General features: G+C 53.5%; 6 protein-coding genes across 6 annotated transcripts; 2 read left to right on the forward strand and 4 right to left on the reverse strand.

Moving 5' to 3' along the window:
• Positions 1–202: 202 nt before the first annotated feature.
• CNBA0090 (hypothetical protein) lies at positions 203–2,597 on the reverse strand (the record flags this gene model as incomplete). Its single annotated transcript, XM_772909.1, has 5 exons — positions 203–1,270; positions 1,364–1,471; positions 1,582–1,641; positions 1,738–1,820; positions 1,904–2,597. The coding sequence occupies 5 exons, from the start codon at positions 2,595–2,597 to the stop codon at positions 203–205; spliced, it is 2,013 nt and encodes a 670-aa protein (XP_778002.1).
• Positions 2,598–4,319: 1,722 nt separating this feature from the next.
• On the forward strand, positions 4,320–7,007 carry CNBA0100 (hypothetical protein; the record flags this gene model as incomplete). The annotated part of the gene is made up of 6 exons (XM_772910.1): positions 4,320–5,383; positions 5,432–5,965; positions 6,029–6,084; positions 6,141–6,483; positions 6,536–6,684; positions 6,733–7,007. 6 exons carry the CDS (start codon positions 4,320–4,322, stop codon positions 7,005–7,007), a joined length of 2,421 nt encoding a protein of 806 aa, XP_778003.1.
• Positions 7,008–7,138: 131 nt separating this feature from the next.
• Positions 7,139–7,498, reverse strand: CNBA0110 (hypothetical protein; the record flags this gene model as incomplete). Its single annotated transcript, XM_772911.1, has 3 exons — positions 7,139–7,164; positions 7,209–7,290; positions 7,337–7,498. 3 exons carry the CDS (start codon positions 7,496–7,498, stop codon positions 7,139–7,141), a joined length of 270 nt encoding a protein of 89 aa, XP_778004.1.
• Positions 7,499–7,646: 148 nt separating this feature from the next.
• CNBA0120 (hypothetical protein) lies at positions 7,647–11,253 on the forward strand (the record flags this gene model as incomplete). The annotated part of the gene is made up of 10 exons (XM_772912.1): positions 7,647–8,436; positions 8,583–9,013; positions 9,084–9,222; positions 9,289–9,417; positions 9,467–9,582; positions 9,675–9,832; positions 9,948–10,111; positions 10,181–10,781; positions 10,852–11,020; positions 11,071–11,253. 10 exons carry the CDS (start codon positions 7,647–7,649, stop codon positions 11,251–11,253), a joined length of 2,880 nt encoding a protein of 959 aa, XP_778005.1.
• A 774-nt stretch (positions 11,254–12,027) lies between these two features.
• Positions 12,028–13,565, reverse strand: CNBA0130 (hypothetical protein; the record flags this gene model as incomplete). Its single annotated transcript, XM_772913.1, has 3 exons — positions 12,028–12,884; positions 12,973–13,199; positions 13,267–13,565. 3 exons carry the CDS (start codon positions 13,563–13,565, stop codon positions 12,028–12,030), a joined length of 1,383 nt encoding a protein of 460 aa, XP_778006.1.
• Positions 13,566–14,288: 723 nt separating this feature from the next.
• Positions 14,289–15,259, reverse strand: CNBA0140 (hypothetical protein; the record flags this gene model as incomplete). The annotated part of the gene is made up of 2 exons (XM_772914.1): positions 14,289–14,478; positions 14,634–15,259. The coding sequence occupies 2 exons, from the start codon at positions 15,257–15,259 to the stop codon at positions 14,289–14,291; spliced, it is 816 nt and encodes a 271-aa protein (XP_778007.1).
• Between the last annotated feature and the right edge of the window lie 23 nt (positions 15,260–15,282).

Consider the following 15,282-nt stretch of genomic DNA (forward strand, 5'->3'; position numbering starts at 1 on the left):
TGTGGCACAATACGACGGCTGACTGTGCACATGAGAGGGAGATCTTTGTTGAACAAGAGTATGAGTATGGGTATGAAAACAAGACATTTTTTTTTCGCTTTTCTTGACATTGGTCGCAGATTCACCTATCCCACCTTTGAAACTCCCACTCATCCCTCCGCTCCTGTGCTCAACGCGCTCACGCCCTCTCGTCCTCACATTTTCATCCTTGTATCTTAGCAGCAGCAAGCGCCAACAGCTCTACACCGTCTGCAGCTCTCTGTAGTTCGTCCCTATCCTCCCCTTTTTCCCTTCCTCCCATCTGCCCCGCCCCTTGTCCGGGCGGGGTCCAGAGCGAAAATGGAATGTCCCTGGAAACATACTTTGCCTTTTGATTTTGGTCTTGAGTATGGACGTGATTTTGAGTATGGTCGTGATTTTGGGTATGGACGGGGTTTTGGGTATGGTCGTAGTGCTCGTGATCATTGTAATCGGCTTCCCGCTCGATCTCACCAGACGTCTTGGGTGTAGGGTATGGATGGTAGTATCCTCTCTGTTCTCTCCCCTTCCCTCGCTCTCGTTCTTGCGCCAAGACTCGCACACCAAACGGCGTGACTGAATCTCTCACCCGCTGTTCCCTATCCCTCTGCTCATCCCCATCACGTTCTTGGTCCATCAGTTCGGGCGCATGTGGCAATGCTCCTCGACTGTGAGATTGCATGTGAGCAAAAGTTGGCACAGAAAGAGATATACCTAATCGAAGATGAGGATCGCGCTTATACTCGGGAAAATGAGTGTAAAGGGAGGGAGAAGGAGAGCGGGTGTATTCGTTTGCTAGTATCGGTCGTGCACGCTCTAGTGTGTGCTCGTGTCGACGCTCATGTGGAAGCTCGTGCTCCTGTGGGTGCTGGCGAGGGCGAGAGTGTGGGTATAATTGAAAATAAGGCTGATAAGAAGCCGAAACAGAACCAGAACCAGAAGGAGGAAGAGGAGGTTGCGAAAGACGATACCTCTTTAACGACCGAACCGGCCGAGCAGGGGGGTCCCAAAGTGTTTCCGTAGTATACATATCATTTATGTTGTGCGTCTGTGAATGAGGATAATGGGGGTGAGGGTGAGTGGGGGAGAAGGAAGAAGGAAAATAAGTGGCGTGAGCGTTGGGTTGAGGGTAGGGATGAGGATGGGAAGGACCACCAGCACGACCATCCACTTCAATCGCATCGTTCTCCATCTCATTTTCGAGTTCTGAACGCAAAGAACGTTTAAGCTTGCGAGCGGTCTTGCCAGTGAGCTGTTTTCGAGGCTTTTATCAGTTCCATTTATCTCCAGTCCGAGTCCGAATCCAATAAAAAGAACTGAGGGACGAGGGAGATTGCGAACGTACCTTGTCATTCACGGTCCAATACCCACCCTTCCCACTCCCACCTTCGTGAGTTGGCCGCTCGGCGTTGATAAAGCAGTCATTAAGAGAAAGGTTGTGTCTTATCGAATTCTATATTCCATTTCATTACACCATATCAGAATCAATTTTACACTCTGAACGGTCGGGGTGAGGGAGATGTGAATGGGGATAGGAATGACGGAGAACTGAACAAAACATACCTTCCACGTAGAGCCTGCTGCTTTATGCCACGGCCAGCGTTCTTCGATCGCTTGGTATATCTATCAGAAAAAAGTGTTAGGTAGAGGTATCGTGAATTTGGACTATACGGAAAGTAGAGGGCGGGTGGTGGGTTTTAAAAAAAGCAACAGACGTACTTGGGCAAGAGTCATCATCTTTCGAGGAGAAGCTGCAATGACTAGACGTATGGCTTGGACGTGTGTCATGTCAGGCCGATAATCTATGTCTTTGGATCAGCATACTGGTAAAGAGAACCCCGAGAGGGAGAAGGAAAGATAGAGATGGAAAGATTAAAGGACTTACCATTCCCATCCCTGTCATACGCATACCTGAATAGCTCTCCTGCACCTTTCGCCAACTCACCCACTTGCTCCCATCTCCTCCAAACCGCTTCACTTATCGTCATCGGCTTCCCATCACCCTCTTCGCCGCCATCATCACCATCAACATCCATATCCACATCAACATCAACGCCGCACCTCCCATGAGCGCCATTCCGGAACCTGGAAAGATCAGAATGGTCAAACTGGAAACCTAGGGGGTTGGGAGCAAGGACATAATTGGACACGGGGATACCTAACGCTTGGACAGTAGGGTCTGAGAGACGGGGCAGAGCGCGGATGGGTCGGACTTGAACTTTGAGGGATGGAGATGGGAGTGGGGATCGAGGTCGGGAGGGCGGCGAGGGCGAGGGCGAAGGAGAGGTTCTTACCGGACAGACCCGCGGCTCATCATCCGCTTTTGCTGGGACACCGTATGGATCAAGTTCATCGACCCTTTGCTGGTCCTGATACTTTCGGTGGTGGTGATCTTGGCCATAACCATCAGCTCTCCGATAATTAGGCTGCACCTCTCTCATTGAGATTTTATGTTTCGCAGCACGGTATTTAGGACTGATAATAGTCGATGGGTCCGGGGAGATGGGAGAGAGGGGAGGTCGGGGAGATGAAATTGCCAGGCAAGAAGTGGGAGATACGCCTGGGGTGAGAGTGGCCATGGCGGTAGAGACAAGAATGGCGTGGGAGAGCGTTGTAATGGAGACACATACATTAGTACACACCCAGGAGCTGCTCCAGCCCATCGGCCATAGCACACAGCATACATCGCATCGCATCCCATTCGCAACATAAGCCGGGAGATGTATTGCTGGTTGTTTTGTTTTGATGCGCGATCGACCCTTGATGGAAAAGAGATAACCCAAAGGACCCACCCGCTCCAGAAGCCACCAAACGGAGAACCCAGGTTAGAGCATAGCTTGGGAATCCACGTTTAGTGCCTAGCTCATCGCGAATAGTGATCACAAAGGGAGGGGAAAAGGTCTGTGCGTGTGTATGTTGATGTCTCAGAAACAAAAGGCTGGCATCGTCAACCTCACAATCCCAAACATCTCCCGTCGGCTTCCTACGCGTATATGATTTGATCCCGCCCTGCTATGACGACCGAGAATCCCTCGTCCTTACTTCCTCTCCCTTCTGCATCTTGCCCTCTCGAGACATGTAAGAAACCCAAACCCTCGACAGCGCCCTAATCCATTCTTATACCACAAAAGCACTTTTGTGTATCCCGGCTCCTCTTTCGGAAACAATCCCGATCAACCGTCAACGTTCCTACTACGTGCTCTGCGCACTGATTCTGGTTACAGATATTGATTAATCAGCAATCGACCCTCTGCCTGGCCCTGCGTGACTGCCATATGGTTCCCTCCTTCCGCCTTGCGCCGTTCCGCAACTCTGAACAACTGCGCCGAGTAGCCCGAGGAATCCGTGTTCCCCATCTGCCATCGGAAGGATCAACAAACTGCCCCCCTCTCCCCACAGGCCCCCAAATTGAACGAACAATCCACATCCTACACAAACCACAAACGATGTGTAACGCGTTTTACTCGTACTGCGTACCTTTATGCGTTATACAAGTATCATACACGCCACACACAATCCATCACCTGAACGCCCCTTCCGAGTCAAGAATTAAGAATAGCCAGGGGCCAAGTGGGCGCAAAAGAACCTTTGCCTCAATCTCTCACAGATCTCGACATCCAAACATCAAGCTAATAAGCTATAAGCACGTTATGCATTACCTCAATCCCCAATTGTCGATTCGACTATACTTGTTGTTCCTTTCTCGACAGTCACCAACAAACGATCTCAAGGGTCCGAACCATTCATCCTATTCTCGGCTAATACGGTATGCTCAAACACTCAAAACGATAACCTCAACCATCAACAATCTTTGATTTCACGGTTCGCGAGGCATTGAGTGGAAACGTGACGGATGGTCATGTATCAAAGGGCAAATCGGGGCAAGGTATCTGTCATTTTCATCTCATCTGCTTAACAGGTGAGCTTGAGCATCATCTCCAGTGGCTTGGGTATTGCCGGTTGCTGGCGTCGTCAGCCATCGTTGAACTGTTCAAGCTTCCAGAGTTAGAGTTACAGGTGTGCCCTAGACCTCTCTTACCTTGGCCCTGACTATGCACACATCTTATCTTTGATGCATGATCCAACATCAACATGGTCCCATTCTGTACTTTTCTTTTGAACGTGGTAATCCGATAATGCGAAAGAATTCAGCCAAAAGTTCTCTACCCGAAAATCCAAATTACGTAAACTCTCTATACCGCACCCATAAGTCCATCTCCGTTCCCACGCCTCGGAGGTGGATGTTGTATTCCGTCTTGTCAACAAATCAACAGCCATAATTAACAAGCAGCGAATAAACCATGGCAGGATATGACGCCCGGTACGGCAACCCGCTGGACCCCATGTCTGGTGGCCGGCCATCGCCTCCTGAAACCTCGCAGCAAGATGCGTACGAGTACTCCAAACACGGCAGCGGCTCGGGTTACCTCGGGCAGCTACCGCTTGGTGCCGATTCTGCGCAAGCGGAGACTGCTTCTGCTTTGCGGACGCTGTTTGGCGAGGGCGCCGACGTGCAGGCTTTGCAAGAACCTCCGACTCAGATCAATACCCTCGCTGAAGGTGCCGCGGTGGCGGAGACGGGCGGTGTACTAGGTGGTGATACCCGGTCTGACAACGAAGCGCTTCCCATCGACCCATCTTTATCCTCTGAACACGCGCCTGCGCCCAAGGATTCGACGGAAACGCCAGACGACCGATCCCGCTCTCCCTCGTCCGGTAACCACCACCAGCACCACCCGGCCGTCAAACGGAAAGCCACGTCCCGCGCCGGCATGCTCGCACGAGGCGGCGCATGTGAATTCTGTAAACGTCGAAAACTGAAATGTTCCGCCGAACTGCCTGCGTGCGCAAACTGCGTCAAGTCGGGCAAGGAATGCGTTTACGCGCAAAAGAAGCAGCGGAGTCGGGTCAAGGTGCTGGAGGATCGGCTGCAAGAGCTGGAGAAACGGTTGGAGCAAGGTCAGGCCGGGGCCGGGGCGGCGTCGGCGTCTGGGGGCGACAGCGGCGTACACGCTGCGAGCTCGGTGTATACAGCCCCGAGTTTGGGTTCGGGCGGCGGGAGCGAGCTTACCGTTGAGCAGACGCTTGTCCACAATGTCGATCCGAGTCTCTTACCGCCGAGCGAGTATGACGAGGCCTTTATCCTGCACGATTTCGACAGTTTCGCGGATATGCGCAAGCAGGAGACGCAGCTGGAGCCGGACCTTATGACGCTGGCTGATGCAGCGGCGGCGGATACCCCAACGGCGGCGGCGGCGGAGACGAACGATCCATGGGCAAAGATGTCTCCAGAGGAGATTGTAAAGGAAATTATCAAGGTTGCCACTGGCGGGAAGGGCGAGGGCGAGAGGATCATATCGCATCTGTACGTCTATTTTGTATCTACATCTAAACTTTACTTGACGAGAAAAAGAGTGCAAACGTACATGAACTCGACTGTCAACACGTGGCACCCGCTCGTCATCCCGCCGATGGATCTCGTCAGCCGGGTGTCCCGCACGACGCCGGACCCTATCCACCCCACCCTCCTCCTCTCGCTCATCCCCGCTCTGCTCCCTCTATCGCCTATCCAATCGCTCCGCCATCCCGCCATCCCGCTCCTCCTCCTCCCGCACGCGCGCGCCCACTCTGTGCAGGCCATCACGCAATCCGACCCCCGCGTGCTCGACACCATCATCGCCGGCGTGTCGCGTGCGTACAGCTTCTTCAACGAGGCGAAGAACATTGACGGGTGGGTCGATTGCGTGGCTGCGACGTCGCTCGTGCGCGCCGCGGGCTTGACAAAGCAGGGCGGGGTCGGGGAGAGGTTCGTGCCGGAGGATAGGGTGCCGGCGGAAAGGCTGGCGAAAAGGAGGAGGGAAGCTGGGTTGAGGGCGTTGATGCATAAAGGCGCGATCGTCCCGCCGCCTGAATCGTGGTACCAGTTTGGCCAGCGAGTCAATCTTTTGCAAGTGGTCCTTCTTCATCTCGTTTCCGGAAATTGCAGAGCTGACAGGACGGTTTTGGTTAGCTGGACCTCTTACATTTGCGATCGAGCAGCGGCCATCGGCTGGGGTTGGCCTTCGTGTAAGCGCTCCCGTCGCATACTTTCGTTTCGACATGTTTTGCTGACGTACGCAAAGCGTATAATGACGAGGATATCACCACGCCATGGCCTAAAGACGACTATAAATCCGTCCAAGCGCTTTTGGACGACACGACCATCCACACTTTCCTCTCTCCCCTCGCAAGCGCGCCCGCGCCCGCGCCCGCGACACCCGACTCTGACCTGTGTGCGCAAGCGAAATCCATCACACTGCTCTACCACGCCCAGCGCCTCCTCGATTCCCCGCCAGAGCTGTCCACCCCCGAAAAGACACATCGCTTACTTGGCCTGACCGAGGGGTACATGGAGTCTCTAGAGAAGATGAGAGGGCCGAGGATGAGGGCTGGCAAGTTGAGTTCTGTGTGGATGATTCTGTACACGTGGGTGTTTTTTTTTTTTTTTGGTATTATACTATACTGAAAATGGGAAAAGGACGATTGCAGTGTTACACTCGAAAGACGGATTCGACAAGTGCGACCCGGACGGCGCTGACCAAGTGTCAATCACGCGTGTCGTGGCGGCTGCCGACAAAGTCCTCGAACTCGTCTCCGCCGTCCAAAACACTGGCGATACCCATCTCTGTACGTCCATCTCATCACGTCTTGACCAAACATTAACACACGATCAAGCCTCGTGCGACGTCATCTCCTCTGTCCTTTTCCTGCACCTCGCCCGTCTAATGATCCAATACACAAACCGTCTGCGCCTCCGCGGGCAAGACTCGGCGCTCGTCAGCACGCTCCGGGCGAAAACGGAGTCGTTCAAGCGCGCGCTCATCGACCAAGGGGAACGACTCGTGTTCGCCCAAGTGGCGGCGCAGATGCTGGAGAATTATCATGTGGGCGCGGAATGGAAGGCGGGGGAGTGGGAGAGGGCTGACGGTGGGGATTGGCGGGGGGTTTAGCGTATAGTTTAGGGTATCGTTTAGGGGGTTAGAATCTGTTATCCATCTGTTTGATACATGCAAGATGATTGTAAAGTACGACTGTTGATTTTATCCTACGCCACTTGCAAAATACTCCCAGACCTATCGGGTTACTGTCCGGCGCCCTGCATTTGCTCTGCGACGCCATTAGCGATGCGGCACCATACGGGGATAACATACCGGCGTTGTGCTCTGCAAACCTCGCGCCGACCCTTTCAGAGTGCTTCAGAAACTTGTCGGTGCAGTTCTGGACGCAGGTGGTCTTTCCCCACGGTTAGTTGGTGGCATGCACGACACGGGGGACGCACCTCGTTGGTGGTGAGGGCTTTACTGGTAAAGTCCTGGGCACAGGCGTTGAAGCACTTTTCGACGAGGCCGGAGTAGAGACGCATAAAGTCCTGCATCTGCTTCTTCTCGATGACCTTGGACATGTGTGCCTGCTCGGCGCCGTTGAATTGTGAAAAGTCCATGGTGAGTGTGGTGTGTAGAGTGTGGAGAGAGGGTGAGAGAAGAAAGAGGTGAAAAAGAGAGTGTGTACGTAATACGCGGGGTAATATAGAGTGGCTCGATGTCTCTGTTGTCTCCCGCACAAGTCTCCCCCAGACCCCCCCCCCCCCGATGTTCAAGTCCCTGCCACAGGCGATCGGGCTGCCGTTCCTCTCGCCGGCGGAGGACGCGCAGCTCAAGTTCAAGTCCTCCCCCGCGGGCATCCAGCGCCTCGCGGGCCCGGAGCGGATCCCCCCCACAGACACGGCGTACTGGGCGCAGTGGTACTCCCTCTTCCCCTCCCCCCACGACGTCCCCCCCATCGTCCGCCCCCCCGACCTCCGCCACGCCCTCCAGCACAACCCCGCAAACCTCGCCACCCTCACCACCCACCTCGCACACCGCCTCTTCACCCTCGTCCCCGACCCCCGCTTCCCCCCCGCCCCCGACCTCTGCGCCCACGCCCTCAGCTGCCTCCGCGTCCTCGGCACCGTCCTCGCCGTCGTCTACGAGGCCGAGGGCGACACCCCCGGAGACAGCTTTGCCGCCACCCATCTCTGGGCCCGCCACAAGGCCCCCGCCAGTTCCCACAGCGACACCCAGTTCACGCTCGCGGATTCCGACGACGACGACGACGACGACGACGCGGGCGCGCGCGCATTCAAAGCCACCCTCGGCCACCCCCCCGCACCCGCGTCCCCGATCAGCGATCCCCTCACCCAGCCCCCCGACGACACCCCACGCCCACAGCAACCAGACGAATACCTCCCCTCTCTCGCCGAGCGTCTCTTCAGCTGCGCCATCGACCTCCTCTTTTGCGCCGGCTTCACCCTGCCCCAGAGCGTGAACGGCGAGGACGAGGACGATAAGATCAATGCATGTCTCGTCTGCCAACACAGTGAACAAGCTGACTCTTTTCGCAGTACGTCATCTGGGAAAAGGGGGTAGGCAGCACAATCCGGATAGGCTCCTCCCCCGAACTGGACCGCAACAAGACGGAAGTTTTACGCATGTCCCCTTTCTCCTCCCGCTGCGCTGCACGCCGCTGACCAACTCTCCCCCACCCAGGCTTCCTCCTCATCCTCCTCTCCTCCCCGCTCTACACACCCCCCTCGGCCCTGCACACCACCCCCAACCCCCCGCTGTTCACCCTCACCCACACCCTCGAACGCCGGCTCGTCCTTTCCCTCCTCTGCTCGTTCCTCAACACCTCGCTCACCCGGGACCCATCGTCCTCGGCCGGCGGCGGTATAGGCATAGTCGGCGGGCTCGGCAAGCTCGGAGGGTTCGGCGGCTTGGGGCTCAGGGGAGGCGAGGAGCGAAAGGCGCTGGTGAGGGTTTGTATGGCCGTCCTGCTCGTCGCGCTCGATTACAAGATGGAGGCAAGAGTCGGCCCTGCCGGAGCGCTCGAAGGCGGGTATGCCGGAACGGTGATGAGAGGGACCGGGATGGGAGAAGGAAAGGAGGAAAACGCGTTTAGGTATTTCCTTTCCAAACTCGTGCGTCTCTCTCCCCCACGCTAAACCATTACATGCTAAACCGTCACATGCTAAACAATCTGACAAACAGCACCGCAAAGAAGACTTTACATTCATCCTCGATGGCATCCTCGCCACCCTCGCTGAATACCATACGTCGCTCACCAATGGCTATCTACCCGGCGGTGTCGGTGTTGGGAAAAAGGATATAGGGTGTCTGCTCCAAACGTGTACGTCTCTTCGCCGTCCCCCCGTTCCTCTTCTGTCCCCGCAGAAAACTAAAATTGTGAGAACAGACATTCTTCTCTGGCGACTTGTCGACTTGAACAAACGATTCAAAGCGCATCTCCTCGAACAATCGGGAAAGACGGTAGACTTGGTGGTGTATATCCTCGTAACATGCTTGGAATTGAAAGATGATCCCGGTACGTCCCCCCGTCGCCCACCCACTCACTCACCCACTCACTCGCGCAGCCCAAAACGGCCTCCTCCGCCTCCTCTCCTACCTCCTCCAAACCCTCTCCGCCAACGAACCGTTTGGCAAATCGCTCAACCAGACCATCCGCATACCCGTCCCTGCAAGGTGGGGGGTGACCGGGAGCGCAGTTGATTTCATGATTGTTGCAAGTCTCCCCGCCTCCCCTTCCCCCCTCCCCGAACAAACGCTGATTTTTCCCCGCAGTCGATATACTCTATAGCAACCACCCCGGGCCTGAACCCGCTCTTCCCAGCACTCACCATCTCCATCGCCAACATCTCCCCTTACATCACCAACATTGGCGTCCAAGCTTCGGCCAGGTTGTTGGGCCTGTTTAAAGCGTTTTCAGCACCGAATTTCTTGTTGGGTGATGAAGGTCACCCGAGGCTGGTTTATTATCTGCAAGTCGTTTTCTTGTTCCCCCCCGTTGTCGATGTTGACTTTTGGACTTTTTTTTTTTACTTTTTGATTGTCTAGACTCGAAACATTCAACTCGGTGCTGTACTACCAACTGAACGCGAACCCGAACCTCGTATACGCCATCCTCCGATCGCACAATGATTTCCAAACCCTCGCCACGTTTACGTTGATGTCCGGTCTGAGGGATATCAAGCGCAGAAAGTTTTTACGCGCTGCTGCTGGTAAGTCTCCGTCGACTGCTGCTGCTTGATAAAAGAAGCCAGGGGCTGACACACATTTTTCGGGAGTAGCGGAGAAGAATGGGCGTCCTGGTTCTGCCGCCACGACCAATCCCTCCTCCACCAACAGTCTTTTCACTCGACTAGGCGGGGGTGGGGGCGGGGGCGGACGGGACAATGGGATCACCTCGGATGCGGAGATGATTGCTGAAAAAGCCGCATTGTTGGGTCTTGAACCGGAAGAAGAGGATGATGTGCATCTCTCCGGAAGCCAGAGCCAGGGCCAAGGCGAGGGCCAGGGCCAAGGACAAGGGCATGCGAGCACCCCAAGCGAGGGCGACGTACCATCCCTATCCACCACTCCTACCCCTACCCCCAACACTACCACCGCCACCGCCACGCCAGACTACGCTTCCAACCCCCCGCCTCCATCACGCAGCATGTCTGAGAAAGCACGGGGCAAGATGCGCGCAACAGAATCAACCACCTCCCTCGCCACTACCAACACCCACCCCGGCGGCGGCGGCGGCGGCGGCGGTGGCGGTGGCGGCGGTCAGGAAGAAAGAGTGGAAGACGATGAAGAAGAAGAAGAATTGATGAAGATTGCGGCAGCGGGAGTGGGGCCGAATGGGTATGTCCCCACGCAGGAATGGGTTTCCAGCTGGCAAAAGGGGTACGTCTCTTCCCATCATCCTCCCACATTCATGCAACCAGCTAACCACAGTCCTCTGCTTTAAAACTAGCCTCCCGCTCGATCCCGTCCTCGTCGCCATCTCTGAACTGCTACCAAAGATCCGAGAAACCCAACCGCTCGTTGGCGCGCCTAGTGAAAAAGTGTTCAACATCCTCAAAGACGTCGAGCTCGCAGACGTCTTGCCGCCTGCACCGCCCATTACCCCTAGACGGTTCCAAGTACGTCCCTTTCTTTTTCACTCTCCTCAACCGAACTGACCTTTTGACAGTGGTCGCCCGCATCATGTATCTGGCTCACCTCTCTTCTCTGGGGGGATATCTACGTCGCAGGCCTGACAAGTATCGGCTCATGGAAGGATACCCAAGTGAGGTTGTTTGGGATCAAGCAGGCGCCTGTGAGGGGACGCGGCGCGCAAGTGGGCAGGGTTTTGAAAATGATGGGTGTTGTTTAAAACGAGACGATTAAGAACATGTCGCAGAAAAGGGGGGGGAATGAAAGAGAAAAAAGAAAAAAAAACAAGAGTGGTGAGATAGGTATAATTGTGTAGAGGCATTTCGTTCGTTTTCTTTTACAAAAACCCCTTTTTTTGTGGATATTTGGATTTTCTGTCTCTTCGTAGATATACAGGGGATGCATCTTCTTTTTATCAACCTCGAGTCTAAAAGTTTAAACAGAGGTTCCCCTATCTGTTATAGCCACTTTGTGGGATGTCTTGGCGTGATGCTTTGATTTACGCTTTTTGTTGGATTTTCTAGTGATATAGCACTCGTCAAGATGGGGTGTCAATGCAAAAAGTCGTCGAATGTAGGAACAAGTCGATCAGTCACGGCAGTCAAAACACGGACGAACAAAGACGACGACGAGCAGTAAAACGAACAAAGTAATCGGCGAACAAACCATGAAAATCATCGCAATACGCACAATAGGGTATTATTCTGACACGCAAAAAAACGCAAAAAACGCAAAAAGCCGCTGCTCAAGAAAAAAAGGCGGCCGCCCAGTTAAAAGTTGTTGGTAAACGGGATGAAAATGATACGGAAAATACGAAAAGAATTGGTATGTAAAATCTAAAATAGACAAAGGTCAAATAAAGGAAAGAAACCAAAAAAGGCGTTACCGCTGACCACCCCGACAGTCGTAACATCGACATATAAGCGACCTCTTTCATCTTCTCATCATCCCCGTCGCGAATTCGTCGCTCATCTCCAACCCACGTTCGTAACACTCATAAACTCTTCTTGGTCTCCGAACCCAACGCCAACTGTGATTCCACCCAACCCTTCTTCTCAAAACAAGCAAACACCAAATCATACCCATCAAACTCGTACCCTATCCTGTCCTTGCGCACAAACTCGTTACCCAACAGGTCCGTTCCGAATGAGTTCCAAGCTTTGACTTCTGCTTCGCTCGAGCCAGGGCCAGAGGATGATGGAGGCGTGGAGACGAAAAGAGTGATGGAGAGACGGGAGGGTTGGAAGATGTTGACGACGTTACGGATAAGTGTTTGCAAGTCTGGTCTCTTGGCGAGGGCTCCCGGGGAAGACGAAGAGGAGAATGGCAGAGGGACGTTGCACTCGAACGAAGCATATGACCATCCTTCTTCAGGAGTCACATGAATCGTAAAGTAACCCCCGCCTTCCTTGCCGCCCTTGCCCGAAACAGGCAGTCCACTCCCAATCACCGCATTTGCGCTATACCCACATGGATCAAACCCAAACGAATCCAAGGTGGTCTCGTCCTTTGAGAAAAGGGCATCAATCCCAAGCTTGTGGGAAATGGCCTCACCAAGGACATGGCCCGGGGTGGTCGAGGGAGAGGAGAAGGAGTCCGAGTCGTGGAAAAAGGGAGCACGGGCAGAGGGAGAGAGATGGGTCATGAGGATTTCGAGGGTAGTGTCTTGGTACGTGACGGTAGAAGACGAGGAGAATGTAGGAATAGAAGAAGAAGGGGAAGGCGCAGGGAGAGAAAGAGTGCAAGGTTTGGGGTCGGACGGGAGGATAGGTTGGGAGTTGGGTGTCGTGAGGTATAAGAGCCAATGGTCCCTGTTCATAGGACCAACAGTATACGCTGCACCCGCCGTTCCTATTATTTCCATGTTGGTTAGCGGCAAATCACTTTTCTCCTTCATAGCTGTACGGCACATGAAAGAAATTTGGGCTTTTGGACTTACCAAAGACGCTGTCCAAAAACTGCACTTCATCTCTCCAATCCCTATGAGGACCTTGTTGCCTCTCTGGGAAGAAAAAACTCTTTCTCGAATAAAAGCACCTCCACACATTGTTGAATCCACAGTATTCACGCGCAATTTCAATGATACGATAAAGACCGAGAAGGTTGAGGGTGGTGCCGCATGTCTTGAGGATAAGCACATGAGGAGCGACGAAGAGTGATGATTCCCTAATTCCGTAATCAATTAAATACACCATTAGCAGTTATGAATAGAAAAGACGAATGAAGGACGCACGATAAGAGGTAAGCATCCAAATCATCGCCTTCTACCATACTCAAAACCTTGCACTTTACAATATCCAACATCTCCTCCCAGACCTCTCTCGGCACCTTCCTCAAGCCCTGCCATTCTCCATTTTCCTTTGCAGGACGCGCATTCAACCCGCCGGCAACTTTCCCCTCAACCTCCTCAGCGGAAGGCAACTCTTCTATAGAAGGGGCGAACCATACTTCCAAAAGCTTTTCGGGACCTTCAAATGGGCCCGGAGAAGTGAGTGCCTGTTCTTCGATGGAAGGAGTGAGCTCGGCGGTCATAGCTGGTAAAGGGCTTAATAAGCTCTCCTTTTGGTCTCTACTATTGGTTTCGACTGGGTCGGGGGTTTCTAAATAGGGGAGAGCCTTATCAAGGGACTTTTTTGGGAGGTCTTGTCGACTTGTTGCGGACCAAAAAAAGGGACAATAAAAGGAAGGTGAAGATCACGTGATGCATTTTCCTATGTAATAACGGCAAAGTCCCCTGAGACTGGATCTTTATCTTGCTTATAATTAGCATACTTTTCGTTCATCATTGGCCAATCTTCTGTGTATAAAAGGCATTTGAATAAAGTGGATAGTACCTTAAAGCTGCTGTACAATACGGACGATACCCTTGTCGATAGATGGCCCTATTTTGAAATCGAGCTACGTAGTGCCAGAGTTTACGCAATGAAGATAACGAAAATAGTCGAGTCTACTTCCAGATTAACACAAAAGACGGGCCCATTCGATACGACCCCGTCCGTACAGAACTTGGCCCTGCAATCTTACACATACGATCCGTAATCGAGGAAAAGAAAAGAAAAATAAAAGAAAAATCCTCTTGAAACTGAGTGAACGAAACGATGGACGTCTTCTCGAAAATAAGGAAGTGTGCTGTATCATCTAAAACTTGCCTACCTACGACCTCCACATAGCCCCCTTACCCTTACCTCTACCCGGCAGTTCATATCACTCTCCTCTCCAATCTACGCTCCTGACTTACGCCCAACCTCGTCCACCTCAGCTCCACCACCCCTTAACCCTCGTCTTGATCCCTTCCCAGTCATCGACCGCCGGCCTCACATCCAGGTAAAAAGCCATCTTCCCGGGACCTTCCGTCTGTCGACCAGTGTAGAAATCAATAACGTAGCGGACATGGGTTCCACACCGGTCTACTATCCAATCGTGTCTGTCGAATGGTGGTGTGTAGCTAAATCGAGGAAAAGGTTGTCAGCCAGGTTTTATGAGATGATTTGAAGGGGATATCCCGGTTTTTTATGATGGTTGGGGAGGAACACTCCAGAGATGGAAAGCAAAAAGATGAAGGGATGGAACACCAAAAATGAAGACAACAGAAAAACTCACCCCAAAGCCGTCTTCACCCAAGCCTTGGGTGTTCTCTCCTTCGGTCTCCCCACAAAACTGACCAGCCTCGGTCCTCCACATCTCTCACTCGGCCAATGACATTCCCACTTCAAAATCTCCTCCCAAGCCTTTTCGTTTACCGCATTATGAATCGGCACGATGGTCCGCATATCTTGCGGATGGGGATTATGTTTTTTACGGAGCATGGCGTTAAAGAACTGTTGTTCAGAAGGATAGACCCAGTTGCCATTCGCATCTTGCTGCGGTTGAGCATGGCCCGATCCAGCATCAGCAGTGAAACTGCTTGGGCCTGATGAAGGTCCGGCGGCGGCGGAGGCGGAGGCGGAGGCAGAAGCAGGAGGAGCGGGAGAAGGAGAAGAGGGTGTCGACCCTCTGGGTATAGAAGAAATAACCCTTGACTGCGAAAGCCCTGCAGAAGCAGACGATGAAGATCCTTCAGAAGTAGGCGGGTGGAAAGGATGAGGTGTGGATGGATTGTTCGCGAGCCATGCTTGGCGAGTGGTGTGATCCACCGGACACTGATCCGCAGAAGCTGCTGCGGAAGGATGTTGCTGAGCTTGTGCTGGAGCAGTGGAAGGAGCAGCGGAGGAAGAGAATGGCCACATTGGGATAGACGGACTGAATAATC

This window comes from Cryptococcus neoformans, chromosome 1 (assembly GCF_000149385.1).
Source record: "Cryptococcus neoformans var. neoformans B-3501A chromosome 1, whole genome shotgun sequence".
Taxonomy (NCBI): Eukaryota; Fungi; Basidiomycota; class Tremellomycetes; order Tremellales; family Cryptococcaceae; genus Cryptococcus; species Cryptococcus deneoformans.